The sequence below is a fragment of the Gouania willdenowi genome, chromosome 14, assembly GCF_900634775.1.
Source record: "Gouania willdenowi chromosome 14, fGouWil2.1, whole genome shotgun sequence".
In the NCBI taxonomy this organism is placed as follows: Eukaryota; Metazoa; Chordata; class Actinopteri; order Blenniiformes; family Gobiesocidae; genus Gouania; species Gouania willdenowi.
Genome location: NC_041057.1, coordinates 18,234,464 through 18,254,996, shown reverse-complemented (window position 1 = coordinate 18,254,996; position 20,533 = coordinate 18,234,464). Strand labels below are relative to the sequence as shown.

At 41.1% G+C, this 20,533-nt stretch overlaps 1 protein-coding gene across 2 annotated transcripts; it reads left to right on the top strand.

The window, feature by feature from the left end:
- The first annotated feature begins 841 nt into the window (after positions 1 to 841).
- Positions 842 to 19,604, top strand: LOC114476147 (gap junction delta-2 protein-like). 2 transcript variants are annotated; one of them, XM_028467447.1, is made up of 3 exons: positions 842 to 2,261; positions 3,711 to 3,767; positions 17,191 to 19,604. In XM_028467447.1, the coding sequence occupies exons 1-3, from the start codon at positions 2,191 to 2,193 to the stop codon at positions 18,059 to 18,061; spliced, it is 999 nt and encodes a 332-aa protein (XP_028323248.1). In that variant the 5' UTR covers positions 842 to 2,190; the 3' UTR covers positions 18,062 to 19,604. The 2 variants fall into 2 exon arrangements, with proteins under 2 accessions (XP_028323248.1, XP_028323249.1); XM_028467448.1 differs by lacking the exon at positions 3,711 to 3,767.
- The last annotated feature ends 929 nt before the right edge of the window (positions 19,605 to 20,533 follow it).

The following is a 20,533-nucleotide window of genomic DNA, read 5'->3' as shown; positions in this document are numbered from 1 at the left end:
CCATGACTTCATCCTGTAGTGAGGATCTCATGGCATGCCACCACATCATTTACTCCTGCACAACTTGACTCAGTCTCACAGACGGGAAAACCTTCCGTTGACTCATACAACAGTAGAAAAAAAAATACTCACTGGCAATTTGATATTTGATAGTTTTATACCACCTTGAATTCCTTTTTGAGGTGCTTTCACATGAACTGCTTCTACAAGATTGATTTATATCGCTCAAATCATGACTGTGTGTGTCTGTGTAATCAAAGGCGATCATCACATCTACACACCACCTTTACATAAATCTAATAAATGTCATTTTCAATGTCACAGCAAAGTACAATACAGCTCTCATCGCTCCTGAGAGCGGGGGAACTGGGACAGTATGTGTGTGCATTATGGGGGTGAACACAGTATGAGAACACAAGGAACAAGAGAAGACAAGGAACTAAAGAAAGGACATAAGGGGTTGGGTCTGGATGTAATAGGTGTGTTGTCACCCTCAGTAGAGTGAGATGGAGAAAGGAAGAAGATTGATGGGGTGGGGTGGAGCAAATCATCAGTTCTCCTGTAACACCCCACTGTAAAACATAGACTAGATGATGTGTGTTAGGATGGTAGAAATCACAAAAAAGAAAAGGGCATCTTGAGTAAAAAGCAGAAACTAGGACTTCCAGTGTAAACAAAAAAAAAGCAGGCACTCTTGGATCTAGATTCTGTGTTTTCTTTGCAACATCAGGCAGAAACAGACACAGCAGTACAGTGGGAGGCATTCTTGCAGGCATCGGTGAAGCAGCGACCAGGGTATAGCAATCCAAGCACATTTAGCAGAGCGAAGGAGGGAGGAAGGGAGAGAGATGAGAGAGTAAATCTGTGAGAAGAGAAGGGGGAGCAGTATGCTCACAGTGTGACAGAGACAGAGCGATGAACAAGCCAAAGACACAGAGGCAGAAGAGAGCAGAAGAGAGAGGAGTACTGTGCGCTGAGACATACGGCAGTTGGCAGGACTGAGATCTGCTCACAGGCGTTACAGGAAGGAGAGGGTGAAGGAGCGGAGTGGCGGTTGAAGGAGAGCAGGAGGTGGAGAGGTGGAGAGTGGGGGATGCAAGATGATGATGGAGCCCAGAAATAATCTTCCCAGGACAGCTTCTTGTCTCTGCTCTCTGCGGCAGACATGACTCTTGGCACTGGACTGTTCTGAAATTAGCCAGAGGGACAACACAAGACAGCAGGTCTGCAGCACACTGCCATTGGTTCAGCCTTACTGGATGCAGCAAGGAAGCTGATTTATTACTGAGGGGCAGCGTGTTTGTGTGTGCAGCTCAGTGTGTGTGTGTATGTGTGTGTGTAGTAGGTTTTATGGGTCCTTGTAGTGCTTGGAGCAGAGGGAGCTACCATTCCTCCAGTCATGAAATGACATTCAGCAGGCAGGAGCTCTGCGCGCTGGTGGGGATCTGCAGAGCTCAGTAGGAAGTGTAAGAGCAGGATTCAGAGCATGTGTGTGTATGTGTGTTGCTGATATTGAAGGTCTGCTGTGGTAAAACAAAAGAGAATTAGCTTTATGTAGTGTGTGTGTGTGTGTGTGTGTGTGTGAGTGTGTGCCATTCGGTTGGAGCAGAAAGGGTGCACTGAAGGCAAATATCCTTCACAATGCAAGGACGAGTGTGGAGCAGCAGCAATGGACAGGAGAGCAGCTGAAGGACAAGGAGTGCCCTGAAGGTAGGGTGGAGAACGGATGCAGAGGCTGAAGAAGCAGAGAAGATAGGAGCCAAGGGGAAGAGAACGAAGAGATCATGGCTGTCACACAGTGAGCTATAGCATATGCTGTAGTACAGAGTGGAGTTGTGCAGCAGGAGGGGAGGACAAGCATCATCGCACAGGGGAGGGGATGAGGCTGAAGGAGAGAGGGGAAGGCAATCAGATCAGCATCTCCTCTCCATCAGGAGGAGAAACGTAGCAGGACGGGCCCAGCAGAAGACACTCACGCACACACAAAGACACACTTTAGGGGCAGTTAAATGAACCTGTAGACGTCAAAAGGTAGCTGTGTGTGACAGGGGAGGGACTGGGTTCCTCCCCCCACTGTCCCAAAAGAGCACAGGCTGGTCCTGTGAAGAAGAAAAATAAGAATCCGACTAGAGGAAGACTTTGCTCTTCAAATCCTGTTTCTTCTGAGCCTCCAACCACTCTTCCACCACCATGGGAGAATGGACCATTCTGGAGAGGCTGCTGGAGGCGGCTGTCCAGCAGCACTCCACCATGATTGGGAGGTAAGGCACTGGTCACTTTTGTGGTTCAAGGTTTTGATTTCTCTTTTGCATTTTCTTTGTCCTGATTTTTGTGTTCACTAAATGTTTTTGTGAAATTATTGCATCCCAACAAAAAACGTTCCTCCTGAAGGCTTGTCCCAGTGCACTCCTCTGTTCCGCGCTCCCCTGTCCTTCTCCCCCCCCCCTCGATCACCTCACTATTATTCTTCACACTTATCATCAGTTTGGAGGTAAACTCATTGCACATAATCAATAGTTGGTTTTACCACGCATTGTGGTTCATTCAGAGAGGTTTCTGTGTTGATATCACCTAATAAGCCTGGCTGGTGATACATTATACTTGGTGCTGTTGGCTACAGACCAATAGGACAGAAGGAGGAGAGGGGAGTAGGAGTGCAGCAGAGCAGAGCAGAGGTGTGGAGGATGAAAGGATGGTGAGCAGGCAGGTGTAGAAAACACAATCAAAGATAAAACCTCTGAACTCAGAGCCAGAATTTCTGAAGTAGTGTCAATGAGTTGCAACATAAAGAAAAGATGACCACAGCTCGTTTCCTCAATGCAGAGCATTCATTAGTAGAGGAAAGATGACCAGATAAGCGTTTTAGTTTTATTAGCAGGAGAGACATGCCATGAAGACATACTGTAAAATGTGTGTGATATGTGCCCCACATCATCTCTGTGATTAATTAAATGCAAAAGTGGGACTTTCCACTCATTGAACACAATCCAAATCTCACGCTGGGGTGCTCATTTGGAAAAATGTAGAGTCAACACACTCTGGCCTGTAAAGCCTCCATTTACCTTTTCATTTCAGAATTGCCCATCAGAGAACATAAAGATAATAAGTATGATTGCAGTGCCATGCTCTGTACCCATAACAGTGGAGGGCATGGCCTTCATCTAGTCCTTGGTGCATTTGGCTCTTGTGTGCCTGCATGTTTAATTTCTTGTGTTTAAGTAGGAGTGAATGTTGGCTCATCCAACCAACCGTTGATTGCCGTGAGGCTCTCATTCACATCAGATACACTATAACTGCATCAGAGCCACAGAGATGATGTAAACGGCATTTTATAAAAACCTTTTGTTGATCAAAGCCAAGAATTCTACACTTTGAATCTAAAACAGATACTCCATTTTTCTCTCCTGTGGTTGAAAAGTATAAAACAAGCGTTGTAAAATGAAGTATCTCATGAATCAACTGGTCTAGTCCATTGAAACACATCATTTTGGTTCTCCTAATAAAACTGAAATGTTGCTAACTCTTCAAACGGACAAGGGCAATTTTTTCCAGCATGTTAACCATCTGGTGTAAAATAGTGACAAGCCTGAGGAACTGCTTGAGAAGGCTGGAAATGTGCTGAGTCAAAGAAAAAAAAGGTATCATTTTCATTGACCTGGAAGGACGTACATGGCTTAAACGCCAGTCATTATTGGAATTACATTCAACAGGTGGCCAGTGAAAGGAGACGAAAGGGATGTCCGTGTTGCTCTGTTTCTGCTGGATATGTGAGTAGGCAAACTGTTTGCTAACATCTTAGTGCTAACGACTTCATAAGCTAGATGCTAACTGTTGTGGACGTGTTCCAGAGTCTTTCCGCCCTCTAGTGGTCAAAAAAAAGAAATCTTAACGCAACTATAAATTCAGTCTTTGCAGCTGAATCCCTAATACTCTGTGAGCACAGGGTACAGAGAATACTGAAAATTAATCTCTGGGTAATTTAGGCCACCTACAGTTTCTCAGAGGCACAGAAGCAACTCTCAATTTGTCTGCTACTTCTTTGAAAAAAAAAACCCTAATGCATACTCAGATGATTCAATGGTTTCTGTCCGACATGCTTGATACTTAGCTGTTTGTTGATCATGCAATCCACTGGCTGAACTTAAAAGGGTTCCCCCATATCTTGAAAGTTTTCCTGTTTTGTTGATTGATTGAGAATAGAAGATTTTTGTAGAATTGTTTTCGTTGGTCTATTGGTATTCTCTGCCGAAACAGCCACAATGTCCAATTTTCTGAAGTAATACTGCACTGGGATCACATTGACCAGATATAATCAGCCCCTAGGAAAGTTCATTCACAGCTATGTAGTTCTGCACTAAAACAGGCTTTGTAAGTGATCTCCTTGTGTTTGGCTTTCCTCAGAGTGCGTTTGTCCTACAAGACTCTCTCTTGTACTACACTATAGTATTATCTGTAACATCCACACCCAATAGGGCTCCTTCTTTCACTCTGCTTGCAGATGCAATGTGAGCCTAGAAACACTGAGTTTTCGGGAGTATTTGAGGTAGTCTATTTCAAGATACTTTCCCCCCCTTCCTAACAGTTTAGGCAGAGACTCGGGCTTAACGTCCAGCAAAATATTCCTTAGTTGTGGTGAGTGTGTTGCTAGTTACAATAGGTATTGTAAACCCTAGAAATTGTTGAAGCTTACCTTCCAATAACTAGCAAATGTATGGACTTGATACATCATAATCCAAAGCATGTGCCTGCATGGTCAGGAAATCAGTGACACTTAACATCTAATTGACACAACTGATGTTTCTGGATGTAACAGCAAGTTGGAGAATTGTTCACCACTGGCACAGTTTTGTGCTGCAAAGGTGCCTCCTAGATTGTCAATGAGCAACTTCACGATATTTTGAATCTAAATTACCGCACTGACCTCTATGGGTTGAAAGGTTCGAGTCTGTTGCACCACTGACCACAGCCAATCTTATAGTTGGGTGTGGTCAGGTGTGGTACGTTGCCCTTGTGAACACAACCAACTGTCATATAGTGTTGCACTGTGGTGCATTGTGAAGCCCTACACTTCACATGAGGTTGCTTGGAGCATGTAGTAGCTATTAGATGGCTTTGAGTATTTAGCCTCTGTGTTATCCTCTTTTTTTTCCTTTTTTTTTAAAGTTTGCATGCTTGCATTATACGTAAGCCATGCTGTTCCAAAGTACAGAACAGTGGCATTTTTTCATGGCTGAAAAGTTTCCCCTGCATCACAACCTTGGAACACAGTTGCATGTTAGTCTTTTTTTTTTTTTTCACTTGTGGTACAGGGTATCTAAACTCTTCTACATGGTTACAATTAAAGTAGTTCTTAATTGTAGTTCATAAGCTATGTCCCGGAATAGGAGGGATCAAGATCTCCTACATGCTGGCATGTGTTAGCTTAGCGTGCTTTTTAAAAGAGACAGACAAATTGAGAGTTGCTTCTTTGCTTCTGACTAACCACAGGTGCAGTATGTATTGTGACTCACTCAGTAATTAATTTACTGTGTTGTGATTTCACAAGCTTGAAGTGTACAGTGTGTGCATGTATATCTGACGTCTGTAATTATCATCACACAGTAGAAGTTATTGTCAAGGTTGAATTAACCTTCATTTTAACCTTCTGAATGAGTTCATAATGTAATCACTGTTATTCATCGACACAAGGGACTTCAGCTCTAGTACAGTAGTTTACTAAAACATACAGTATCACTCAGCCAACAGTTCTTTTTTTAGCCACCAATTTATTTTGAAAATCTCCAAACCTTGGTGTTTTGGTAGTTTTTTCAGGGTGGTGCATTGTAGTTCTATGTTTGGACAATATTTTTGGACACAAAGTCTATTTCGGAATATTCTAGATACCGAGAAACATGAATGTTTACATGTGTTTGTCAATGCATGAATATTCAATTCAATTCAACTTTATTTATATCGTGCAAATTACAACAAAAGTCATCTCAAAAAGCTATCAAATATAAAATTCGTAATGAGAAGGAAAAAACCCCAACAAAATCCACACGAACAAGCATTTAGCAACAATGGGAAGAAAAAACTCCCCTTTAACAGGTAGAAGTCTCCAGCAGAACCAGGTTCAGAGGTGGCAGCCGTCTGCTTTGACTGGATGAAGTTAGTGGACAGAAGGAAGAGAACAGAACAGGATAGAGAGATAGAACTAGTTGAGCCGTGAACCACAGATCAGGGACTGCCATCTCCAGCTTCAAGACACCTGAAACAGAGAAGAGAGAGAAGGGAGAGGAGAAGGCACAGACTGCAGAAAAACATGATACAGCTTCAGCAGGTCTGCCTGCAGGGTTTAGGGCTTTGTTCCTTAGGTTAACGCTATTATACGGTATGATATAATTAATTTTTAGCTCTTTAGAAAGGAGAGAAATCTCTTCCCATAGATTGGTACTTTCCTTGTTGGCGTTTAGTAATAAAATGTCTATGTCTAACGGTCTCCATGGTCTGTAAATGTGGACGTTACAGACGAGACCTTGACCGCTCTATTGGTTAGGTTTATGCTTAACGAATGTACAAATACACACATGCAAAAAACACAACAACCAAATGCAGCACAAAATATGCATGGAAAGTTGTAAGAGAATTCAGTTTTAAATCATACTCCGTCTCTTTGGTTTGGCTTCCTGGACGGTGTTCTCCAATCTCCCCCTTTGAATAATTTCTCAAATGTGTTTGAGGGAATATTTACATTGGGAAATATTGTTGTAAAATTTTGTAAAATTAACAGAAACAAAGGTCACTTTGACCCAACAAAAGGAGCACAATCAGCTTTGTTCAATGCATATATAGAAAGAAATAGATTGTTATGTTAGACATCAAACAACACACATATAAGTCCTAATTCTTTATATTGAAATAATCATTTTAATGGACTTTAAATCCAAATTGATCAGTCATCAGGGGGAAAAAATGAAAATGATGAGGGTAGTTTGAGAGAGAACTTTCATTTTTAAATGCCTAAAAGTAAAATGTGGATACATCTCTCTTTCCAAACCATCTGACATCAGTGTGTAGCTTGACACAAATGTTGGGTTACATCTTACCTGTTTCAGTCACATGCTTCGAACATGTGGCTTATTTACTTATTTATTAAGTATACTTTTGTTTTCCAGACCAGCATTTGAACAGCTTTACTTTTTACAATCTCATGCAAATAACCCATATATTCCAGTGGGACAGAGAACAGCTTGTGTACTTTGCTGACCTGCCAAAAACACAGACAGGTCCACGATACAAACAATTGAATGTCAAGGACATGACTCAAACAGCATGGGCCATCATTCTCCTTACGTCATTATTAATGTATTTATTATTAAAAAACAATTTCCTTTTATTATGACAGATCAATGAAATTTAAAAGTAAGGTTAATAAAGCATTTGCGCTTCATTAAATTGGTGCTCAGGTGTTATGCATGTCGGTGTTAGGATAAAGAGCGTTCTGCTGTGATTAGATGACGCAGGTTTGACTTACCTTGCAGGTAGAGAGGCAGAGTGAGAGAAGTGTTTGTGTGATGCATCTTACACTGCAGTGCTGTGGTGGTGAGGTCAGCGTCAAAGACAAGTGCAGAAAAAAGAGGGAGAGATAATGGAGTGCAAGAGTGATCTTGGGAAGATAGAATAAAAAGATGGATTAGGAGGGGTGACGTGAATTGCAGTCGGCACAGCGCACTGGGTAAGTGGGTGGCAGGGGAACAGAAAAAAAGCAGAGGAACACTCAGGAAGGGAGAAAAGTTGTCCCACTGCAGGGCTTTAGTGCTGGAAATTTGTGTCAGAGCTGTTTTCTGCGAAGGTGCTGCTGACCTCACTGCTGAGGAAACAACCGCACATACAACTCACAGTGTGTGTGTGTGTCCTTTGCATCAATGGCATCAAATGGAAAAACAGGAAGCTTTTTGTCTCCTTGATTTTATATTCATCTCAATCGAATCTGAACATCTCAAACAAAGTGAGATTGATGCTTTCCTGAGAGATATCACATGCAAAATTCAGCTTCGAGGCCAACACGGAATTACTGGATTGGCTGAATGAACAGGGCCTTCTCTCTCTCTCTCTCCCCCCCTCTCTCTCTCTCTCTCTCTCTCTCTCTCTCTCTCTCTCTCTCTCTCTCTCTCTCTCTCTCCATCTGTGTGTCTTTGCTTTGCCTTGATGTGATGAGCTTCAGTCAGATTAATAGAAAACTGAGTTCTTTAATATATGTATTATTTAACAAATCAGCTATTGTCTGTATTCCCCAGAGGAAGTTTATACTGTAGATTAATTATTCATCATCTATCAATCCCCTCACCACAACCATACAAACCAATCTTATAGTAATAACTGATGTCAAGTGCTTCATTAAATATTTACAAAATTGACAAGCTTTCGATGAACACAGTGATATACTCATGTATATTGTGTTTATGGTTTAATACCAGCCTCACACTTTGCCGTTTGTTGCCTTTGAAAAGCAAAGTGCAGATGATACTTTTGCCCTGAAGTTGTTCATCATCGTAGTTTAAAAAGACACACTCTTTAAACTGTAATCAGGTCAGGAAATACACACAATGGAAGTACCCTAGTTTGAGAAGGAACCCTCGTTATCTGAAATAATCCTTATTATTATTATTATTATTATTATTATTATTATTATTATTATTATTATTATTATTATTAGAAGAAGAAGAAAGGGCATTATTTAATATAGTTATAAATTGAAATGTGCTCAATGATAAATTACCAGTCGCCTTCCAGCAAAATGGAATCCTTACTGGTCCGATTGGATTGTGTTGCCAAGCAAAACAATAGCGTCTGAGGGTTTGAGGGGATAAATAATCCATAATCCTGCAGCAAGGAGCGTGACAATTTTTCAAATAAAACCGTTTTTCTGCATATCTACACTTGTCATTAGTTTATTTGTGCAGCAGTCCCTGATGTTAAATGTTATTGATTGCACTGTTTGATGGGAGGACTTCGCCAGTAAAGCTGAGCTCAGCTTTCATTCAGCACAGGCCATTATTCATTCTAGCAGCACATCTGTGCGTGTGTGCGTGTGCGCGCGCGCGCGTGTGTGTGTGTTGTGTGATTTTCTTAAACCTTTCAGACATACACAGAATAGAACATATGTTTTGGAGATAACAAGATTTGTTGAAATGAGTCTAAATATGAATTCACTTTCAGAGCGGATTATAAAACCTTCAATACCCTCACCTAAAAACAAATACAACAAAAAAACAATGACTAAATGTTGCTCGCTCTCGTGATTTTCCGAACAAATGAAAGCGAATCAGGCACGAACGAAGCCACAAATGTAATGTTCATGGTTGAGTTGAACCAGAGGCTGTTTAGGATGTTAGGATGTGAGAAAGGAGTGTACCTCCTCTACTCTCATTCATGATCTACCATAAACAATAAATACTGACATGTTTTTGACCCACATGAATTACATTTACAAATATGTGTCCATAACGGCAATTTCAAACTTCTAAAACGTGTATAGTTGACAGTGATGCAAGATCATGCAGTGTTTTGTGATATTTTGGTTGTGATTAGTCTAAAGTACTGTATCACCTGAATCTGCTGTTTCCTTTGGTATACAGCATTTCTCAACACGTCTTAGCTTTCCATTTTTTAACTGATAAATGTAGTGTGTTTATCACAAGATCACTATTAAGAATTAGAGAAATTGAAATGTATGAATGACAGAAGCACATTTCAAAGGTTGTTGACCAACTTTGTATAGGTGTAGAGATAATTCACACGGAAGTGTAGTAAGTGTAAAAGAAATTAAAGTGCGGTAATAAAACAAACAGGAAATGTGCTAACTCTGCTTTATTTAGTGCTCAACACATTAAACAGTCACTTCACTAAAATTAAATCCTAAAATTCCTGCATCTTTGAATCTTTTCCACAAAGGATGGTCAAGTGGGGTAATGCCAGCTCTGCTGAGTTAAATGCTGCTGGGGTCTCTTCAGTCCTTTAGATCAAACTGGTGGGATTAAAGAGGATTAAAAGAAGTTCTGATGAACTACGGTCGGGTCCGCATAACGTCTCTGCGCCGAATAGCACGTACCACGTGACTCAGTTCAACAGAGTAAAACAAGGTCTCAGAGAGGCTCTTTATATCCGCTCATAGAATATCCATGTCAAATTACAACCCGATTCAACAAGCATTAACGGAGGAGTTGTCAATTGAAAAACGGGGCCCCCTGGCGCATCCGTGGCACATACGAAGTAATAAGCCCCAGTCATGTGTCAATGATTCTGTACCACCAACTGTCGCAATATTTGACTCACAAATAAATGAGATAAGACATAATCATAATCTACGTTGAATTACCTTTGAAATTATATATCACATGACTATGTTCCCATAAATTTGAAAATTACTAATAATGGGGGGTGGGCCCCCAGGCCCCATTTAAATAAAAGGGCTCCAAGCTTCTCATCATATTTATTCATTGAGTAATCATACCAAACTGCATTCAGATCTAACGAGAACTAATGGAGGAGTAGTCATTTGAGAAATGGGGCCCCCTGGCGCCCCTGTGACACGTAAGGGGTAATGGGCCCCATTTATATATTGGTATGTGTCAATGATTCGGACCACCAATCGTCGTAATATTTAATTCGCAAATAAATGATAAATCCACTTTCATTTTTTTTAATTTTGGGGCCCCCCTGATTCCCAAATCGAAAATCGGGCACAGAGCATGGATGCGTACACATCCATAGATTATACCTAATACATTTTAGCCCGATCCGTTCATGAATAACAGAGGAGTAGCAATTCTAACTCGTGTACACAACAAGAACAAGTGGCGTTTTGAGTCCGGTAGCCCGGCCTAAACATGGCTCTCCTGATTTACATATTTTATTGATCTATTTGGATTAATTTGCTTGAGGATCGAACTTTGCTTCCTGCAGAATCAGTGCATGTCCTCAGTGGACCACAAAACAACGTAACCACAAGATGCCTGCAGATCAATTCTCCTGCAGCAAATCCTCAAAGTTTTCATACAGCGCAGAACCACACACAACAATCAGCTTCTAGGATGATTTCAATCAAAACATTAGTTAAAAGAAAAACATTTTCAAAGTTGAAATGATGCATGACTCGTGCAAGTTTTGGTTGCTGATGATGCTGAGGAAAACTGAATTACAAACATAAAAGGAGAGAGCGAGCTAATGGGTTTCAGGATGTGGGAATAACCCGAGTGTAATCTGATTTCTGCACAAAGATAAAATATTTCTCTCTGTGTGGAGGTGGAATCCTACCAAAGTAAGTAGTCTGAATATGATCTGCACAATACAGCAGAATTTGAACTAGTTGATATTTCTAACTGAATTAAAACTGCTGTCTGGACTCTCAATGCTCACGATGATCTAATTTTTCATAGCTCCCCACAAGCTTTGATGTGATTTATGAACTATAGAAATATGCTGATGCATTTTATTTGAAGAGTTTGAGCTTTCAGGACTGCAGAGCTAAAAACACTTCCTCGTGGTGTAGATTATGTGGTTCTTCCCTGAATGCAAATGCAACCCAGATTTGATCTTTTTGCCCATATGTGACCTGTAGCACAATTCTGATTTTTTCAAATCTTACCCAGGTACTTATAGATGTAGTCCTAAATGTATCTGATTCTTTGCGATGCGACTGCAGTCTGAATGGCCAAAGCTCTTTCTATCCGACTCTTACGTCTTCACCAAGAGAAACCGCGTGGAAAAACAACAGCCATGGCGGAGGATTCTTCTTTTTCAGTTTCCTTAAAAGTTATAAAGTGCTGACTTCTGTTGGAAAGAACATTTCTCAGCGCGACACACAATCCTACACTGGACGCTTCCATATTTACTTCCGTAAACAACGTACGTGCCTGTGGGGGGTCATTGGTCACCTTAGGAACTCTTCTGCGCACGCGGGTCACTTCAGGGTCGCATTCCGTTCAAACTCCCAACTGATTGAAGTAATATGAACGATCACACAAAAAAATCAGATTATTTGAAAAAATCTTGCAGACTTGCAGCGTGAACGTAGTGCTAGTGTCCATGTATCAAGACTATGAATTTTGACAGTTTTCCCCACAGAAAAAGAAATACAGTGGAGAATGCTTTTAGTCGAAGATGATCTCAGAAATATATTAGAGAAGTCTTTTTTTTTTTTTTAAATCATTTATGTGTCACCATCTCAGTAAAACATTTTAGGAAGCCAGGGGCAACTTAACCACCTTGATGGAAGGCAAGTTTGGCTTATGTTAATGCACTCTTCTTCACACCGACTGTTAGCGGCACCTCAGGCAGTCATGCATGTCTGTCTGAGTCGTGGGCAGGACCTTAAAGTATTAAAACGGGTTGAGAGAGGAGCGTTGAATTGGGTTGGCAGAAGAGAAATGTCTGCACTCTGGTGATTAAGCTGCCTAATTTGGAGGCCTGCTAAGGTCTTTAGTCATTATGTGCTGCTATCAGCAATCAGCACAGTTTATTAGTGAGCGTGAGTCCCCACTCAGATGAAAGGCTGCACTTCTTTCAGACCTGCCAGTATAGCTACATACACAGGGTTCATATACAATGAAAAGAATAGGAATGTTCACTGTGTGTGTGTGCGTTTGTTTCCCGCTGCATCTGCTCTCGTACCTGAAGCTAACGTTGTCCCTGGAGGCTTGCAGAGGCAGCTGCTGTATGAATGAACCAATGCATGTGTGTTTGTGTGTGAAAACCTCTGGGAAAAAAAAAAAATGATGCTTCCACGTCCAGCCGACACACCAGTGGAGAAGCAGCGCTGCAAACACACAATCTTACAGGTCAATCTGCTGCAGACAGACAGAACACCATAAGTGGAAACACTGAGCTTTGCTTCCCCCTGGACATTCACGTTAGCATTATCAAGTCCCTGACCTGCTGTACACCCTGCAGCATGCCTGTGAAAGCTGCAGAACTATGAAATATGTATATCCTATGAGAAAGACTCAGAACAATCAATTATTTTTTATGATCTATTGATTTATTGCTTCATTAATTAATTTCTGTTATCGTCTGATTTTTGTTTTAATTACTTCTTCTTATTCTTCTTCCTTTTTTTTCAAATTTACGACAGAATATTAGACTTTCTCATGATTCCCTTTTAATTGCTCCCACAACTTTGTAATTGTTTTTGTTTTTGCTGACTGCTGATGAGGCCTAATTCTCAAAGCTTTTTTAATCATTAATGACAGCCATTAAACATTCAGAATCTGGCCTGAATGTGCTCGGACTCACTGTATTTGCATTGTACAGTGCAGGACCTAAAACACTGATGTTTGCAGATAACCTCCTTGTGCCGCTTTCTGCTAATGCAGCAATCTAGCCCCAGGCTGATTATCCTCTTATCCAGCAGTAGAGCTCACAGAAACACACACACACACACACACACACACAGCAATAAAATATACACTACACTATTTCGGAGATGTGAGGGTTTTTTTAATGGGAAAATGCTAAAGTACTGACTGTTGAGCAAATACCCACTGTGCGGTACACAGGTGCACTTGAGAGTCCTCACCGTTGAGGTCATTAAAGCCGCTCTGAGAAACCGCAATCACAAAAGCCTTGTCCTTCCCTGGCCGTTGTATCCCAATATTCTGCTGCTTCAGACTGCAGTGGGATCAGAAAACCCAGCAAACAGAGTTTATCTGATGCAGAGCCAATGGTACAAGATTAGTGCTGTAAACAATAAATGTTGATATTACTGCATGCATCAAAATGTTTTATTTAGGCTGAATAATATCTTATTCAGAGAAAAGAAACACACAATAGAGGGTTTTCACCTATGCCACAGTAACCCGGATGAGTGGCCATATTGGAGGCGCTCGGAGGTAAACATTGCGATGGATAAATGTCAGAAACCACACAAAAGCTCCTCAAAATGTGTTATAGATGCAAAGGCATACAGGAAAGGACTTGTTCCACAGGAAAGGGCACGATATTTGGAAAAGTTACGGTTTATTGGTGGTGCAAATCCATACAAATCGGCTCCGTCGTCTTAGATCAATGACGACCCGGAGAGTCTTCCGTCTATTGCGTATCCTGATATTGTCAACTACCTAGTTTTAACCCTAACCCAATCTGGGTCATCCTCCCAGAACTGTGCTGCTCCTGTAACAGGCTATTAAATGGGATTATATTAGGTCAATAATGCCACATGCGGTAGCTTGATATGAGTTATATTATTGTGATCACACTAGAAATTAGTTAAGAGCCGTTGCTATCAACAATTCACTTACCTGACAAGAAATGGGCCGAACAATTTTGTATGTTGTCCAGATTTTTGCCTCGTAGATCCTGGTTTAGTTATAACCACAAGCGCCTCCTTTCCTCTGATAACTTTTGACATTGTTGTCCCTGATTTTTTATAACTTTTGGCAATCTATAAAACTCTAAATGTTTTTCACGGTCTGACCGATTGGTACAGCCAAAAACACGGCAGTAATTCAACATTTCCTTTTAGTCGACATTCGGGATCTGCTTTGTTTTCCTGCTGAGTACGTCCAATATGGCGACTTCAGGTTTGATGACGCGGTGATGACACGCCATGAAAACCCTCTATAACTGCATTTATCCCTCATTCATAAGCAAAAGAGCAAAAAAGCATTTTATATGCCAAAAAGAGGCCACATTTTCAGGTTACCTATGAAAAGATGGCATTTGCCTTGTTTTGATCACCTGAAGTTTTGAAATAACTTGCATTACTTGTCTTGTGAGATGTTGTTTGCAGGTATACGTAAAGCGTTTTTAGTCATAAGAAGTGACAATACAAGTTAATAAGTGTTGATGACAATGATCTCACCTTTCCTCAGACAGTTTTGTGTTAGGGTTCTTATGTGGACCTTGGCTTTATACCATTTTGGTATTGTGGGCTTGAATTATTTAGTCTTTTGGTGTCTGGTCATCATTTACGAGTGAAATGTGGACTAAGCGAACACAGTCTAATTTTAATATATACTGTATTGGCAGTGGCTATCCGAACAGTTGGCGTATCAATATTCCGACATTCTAACTGTACACAGCGCCCCTGTTTGGCCAGTTTAGGTCACGTGATAGGTCAGTCATTGGCCAGTATAGGTCTGTGACTAAGACTAACCCTTACCGTAAACCTAAGCCTAACCCTAACCCTAAAAATTGTTGCAATATTGGGTTATAACCTAACCTTAAACCTAATCATAACTGAAACACAAAAATGTACGTGTACTTCGGTAACCGTACCAAATGCACCGGGGGTGGTCGGTACGGCAACCGTACAAATAGACACTTTCATATATATTTCAATTGCAGTTTAATGTAAATGGGTTTATCGTAAATGATACTTCACAATTTAAATTCTAATGAATTTACAGTTTCAAAATAAAAGATAGATAGAAAGTGTATGTGTCGGTTTACTCCTTGTAGCTTATTGGAAAGCATCACAAAGAGGCTGAAAAAAACCCCATAGTAAATGAACTGCATTGTTTGGAAGTCCAAAGGTGCAGAGAAGCTTTGCTCTGCCGTATTTTCAAGCATACTGAGAGTCAGTGTAGCGTATGCACTCGCAGCTGCTTCGAGCACAGACGGCTGGACATGTTAGCCATTCTGCACCACTCACACACATCGTTGACTTTTTCCCTTTTGTCTCAGCGTCCTCGTGTCTTCTGTCTTTCGTACACATAAAAATACACAGGCATGCATTCGCAGGTGGGGCAGAATTTATCCTGCAGCGGCGCTCTGCTCTATTTTAAATCTGTTTCACACTAACACATGTTCCTCTGCTTCAGCTCTTACCACCCATCAGGAACTCAGCCTTTGCCATTTGTCCTCTTTTATCCCATCCCAAAATATTTAGGTAATCACTAAATAAGTCTAGTCTATTTAAACAATTAATTTTAAAGCTTTTTTTTAATGGCATTTTTAGGGTAACTGTATTTACACTGCATACTTTTCCTCCATGCACACGTATGCACAATGCACATACAGTACCTCACTAATTTGCAAGTTGCTGTGGCAACTGGCCATGAAAGGCACATGTGGGCATTTTTAGCCCTCATTAAAAGATAAACTTCAAAATCCCATTTGGTTTGTGAATAAAAAACAACAAACACAAGCTTTCCTTGTGCGTATTAAAAAAATGCAGTGGAGTCGCTTTACCTAAGATAACCCTGCAAACGATCACGTCCTACACGTCTTTCACCCTAGTTTTAACCCACTTGGGAACAGCTCCCATCTATTTCCGTACCCTTCCTTGCCTCGCCATTTTGTGCAATGAAACAAGTGTATTCTCAGCTAATTTAGTTGCCCCCACACTGGGAGCCTGCACATTCTCTGCATTGTGATTTAAAAACCAGGGAATCCAATGATGTGCAGGCTTTCCTCAGTCATTAGAAACAGCTGACACTGCAATGCTTGAGCCCCAGTCCTCCTCCGCAGTGCCCGTTCTGGATCGACACCAGAAGATAACAGAAGTGCATTAAAGCAGCTGCACTACTCCTTAGATCTAACGCTCCTAGGACACAGCTTTGTGTGACTGCAATGATCTAATGATGCTGAATATGAAATGGTAGAGAGGATTCAGTATAGTATATTTAAGACCTCTCATTGTTCTTGTTTGAAGCATTGGAAAAGTCATATATTTAGAGGCCTTTGCTAAGGCATATTTGTAGTGGAATTTGGAAAATGCATGAATTAATACCTTTGGGAAGCAACTAAAATAAAAGAGTTTTCCCTAAACCTTAAATAATTTGACTGCAAATCCGCACTGAGCATGTATGAACAGTCACAGTTGCTGTGTTTATTCGATGCACCGATTCATTAAAGCAGTGGAAATGTGTGTCTGTTTTGTTTCTAAAGATTAGTGACCTGGGTTGTGCATGATATGTGCTCAGATAGCATGCACATTAAACCCCATCACACACACAAACACACACATGCCTGTTCACTGCGATGAATTTAATTTCATACATCTAGTTCCAGAAAAGCCAACAGAAATGTTTCAGTAAAGCAATATTTTGACACACGTCAGATTACAAAAACCAGTGAGTCCATTACAGCCAGGAGCCGTACAGTCTATCCTTTCGCTCTGTGTCTTCCTTCCTCATTAACTGCTGCTGTTTTTCTCTTTTTTCACCCCTCCGCTTCCTGCCCTTTCCATCTCCTTCTGTCTCTCTGCAGGATCCTGCTGACAGTGGTGGTGATCTTCCGGATCCTGATAGTTGGCATAGTGGGAGAGAAGGTGTACGAGGATGAACAGATCATGTTCATCTGTAACACCATGCAGCCTGGCTGCAACCAGGCCTGCTATGACAAGGCCTTTCCGATCTCACACATCCGCTACTGGGTGTTTCAGATCATCCTGGTGTGCACGCCGAGCCTGTGCTTCATCACATACTCTGTCCATCAGTCTGCCAAAGCACGTGATCGAAGCTACTCACTATTACACCCCACTTACATAGATCACCACAGTCATGGTCATCACGGTCGCCATGGTCATGACCATCATGCTCGCAAGCTCCATGCTCGCAACATCAATGGAATTCTGGTGCATCCTGACAGCAGTAAGGAGGATCATGACTGCCTGGAGGTCAAGGAGATCCCCAATGGACCTCGGGGACTGCCTCCAACAACTAAAAGTGCTAAAGTTCGCCGGCAAGAAGGTATTTCTCGATTTTACGTCATCCAGGTTGTGTTCCGCAATGCACTGGAGATTGGCTTCTTGGCTGGCCAGTATTTCCTCTACGGCTTCAATGTTCCGGGCATGTTTGAGTGCAATCGCTACCCATGTGTCAAAGAGGTGGAGTGTTACGTGTCTCGGCCAACAGAAAAGACTGTGTTTCTGGTCTTTATGTTTGCTGTGAGTGGCATATGTGTGCTGCTCAATCTGGCTGAACTCAATCACCTCGGCTGGAGGAAGATAAAGACGGCCATCCGCGGAGTACAGGCTCGAAGGAAGTCCATCTGTGAAGTACGCAAGAAGGACGTTTCACACCTGTCCCAGGCACCCAACCTGGGCCGGACCCAGTCCAGCGAGTCCGCCTACGTCTGACAGAGGCTTCTCCGCCTGGGTGCTCGAGGACCTTTAGAATTTTGGAGAAGAGCTCTTCCCAGGCTCAGGATCTCTGATCTGTAGACACAGAGCTCACCACTGCATTACTATTGCTATATTCAGGAGCACAGAGTTCTGTGTCCTCACCAGGAATATCCACACATGAAGTTGTTGACTCTTTATAAGGAAACTCAACTTCCTAAATAGGCAACTGTGGTGCTGTGACAAAGCCTAAAGCGTTTATTGTGGGAGTTCTGCTCTGCCTTGGTGACGCTGGGTGCCTTCAAAGAACCCAAAAGTTTAAACTGAGCAATTTAAGATAATACAAAAATACTGTAAAGATAGTCTGAGGCTGAATTATCTGATGGTCTGTTTAATTTGCCTTTGCTGTAGGTCAGAGATAATCCCCTCAATTTAGAATATGCATATGCAAGAGCTTAAGCGTGCGCATGCATACGCATGAGTGTGTGGGAAAAAAGCCAATCTGACACGAGTCAGGAAACTGAATGCTAACCTAATGTGAGCTACTGCAAGAACATTATGTTATTTATCATTGCTCACGATGTTTTGAACAAAGTCACTGGATGAGAAAACAAGCACCTTTTTTTAAAGCATATTATACAAAGAAACACAAAAATTGTCAGCGCTTCAGTGATCAGCAGAAACTGGAACGCTGTATATGTTGTCTAGCTTTTTTCCTAAGAACCGTCGCTAGTCTTTATATCTGTAGCATTTGGCGCCAATCGAGTGAAAGACAGATGTTGCCACAGAGGTTTTCGTCAATGTGTGACACCTAGGGAGCACCGAAGATCAGTTAGACATACTTTCCAGCACTGTGTAACCACACCATGATGCTCCCCATGCCTGCAAGGCACGTTGTTTACATTGAGAACAGTGGAGAGAAAAGTACGCCAGTGTTTTTTTTTTACTGGTTAGTAAAATGGGATCATTCTTGAAAAACAATGAATGAAATCACAAACAGGAGAAATATGGCAGTCACAAATATCGTAACGTGTAACCTCAAGCTTTTTTCACAAGCAGAATCGGTGCCATATTTCAAAGTTACTGTACATAGAATAAATGTGTGATAACTACACTTAGACTTTTCCCTCTGCAGTATAGATAGGCTTTTACTTGGATGGGGAAACAAGGGGTTTGGTCATTTATGAGGATTAATCATAGATTGCCAGCTTTAATGATATGTATAATTAATGTGCTCTATGTTATGCCTTTACCCTCTAATGGAGACTATGTGTTCAGAGAAGTGTTCCCCTTTATGGACTTGAAAAGGCATGTTACCGAAGCATTAATAGAATGGATAGATTATGACATGTAACTTTAAAAGGAGACTGTTTACTTTTATTTGCATCCTGCTCCTGTGAAATGTAATCAGCATGCATGAAGACGAAAATTATAGAGATATGAACATAGAACCTCCTTATGGGAATACTGAAAGTGAATACCTGAGCGGCGCCACAATTGCAGCAATAAAAAGAGATATTCTGTAAAAAAAAAAATATGTGAATAAATTATTATGCAGTGATTTTGGCTGTGTTGTGTTGACAAGTGTTTATGACCCAGCACTGTTGTCCTTTGGGTTCTGTGCGAATGTTGTGAGGAAAGTGTAAAAATTCACAACAGTTATTTAAAACTACGACACAATATTCTAGTCACTTCTAATCACTTAAGGAGGATGTTGCCAGAAAATGGGTTGAAAACAAAAGTAAATTATAGCCGCTGTGCAGCATTGGACGGGGCCAGACAACTTTAGGTGAAACAGACAGCAGCTGTTAGCTTGTAAAGGCTGATTTCAAACAGCTGTCAGAAATCTGAAAATACACAAATTGCATCTAGACAACGTGGAGATTTTTGATAATTTATTTTTTAACTTTTTAAATTTTTATTAGCTCAAGGCGCACAGTGGCTTAGTAGTTAGCGTGTCCGCCTCACAGCAAGAAGGTCCTGGGTTCAAGCCCTGAATTGTACACTTGGGTCCATTCTGTGTGGAGTTTGCATGTTCTCCCTGTGCTTGTGTGGGTTTTCTCTGGGTACTCTGGCTTCCTCCCTCCTGTGGATTGTTTGTGTGAAGATGTGCTGTAGCAAGTTTGGTGTTGATTGAGAAAAACATTGTGGGAGGAGAAAGATTCACAGTTTTAGATAAAAAAAAAAAGTGACTTCATAATTTGCAATAAGTTTGAATGTACAAAAGTATCGGATAGAATAATATTTGGGGAGATTTACACCAAATTGTCAATTTTCTTTTGTTTTTTTGGAGTGTGAGAAATCATTTGTTGTATATGACAACCCTGGTCAGGGGTCTATTACATGTCAACACAGAGATGTGGAAATTTTCATATAATTTTCTTCATATTGAAATTTTTAAATTAACAAAGGGACTAATGCATAAAAAAAAAAAAAAAAAAAAATCCTTGTTAAATGGAAGCAAAACGGCTCCAATGAAGTCAACATGCA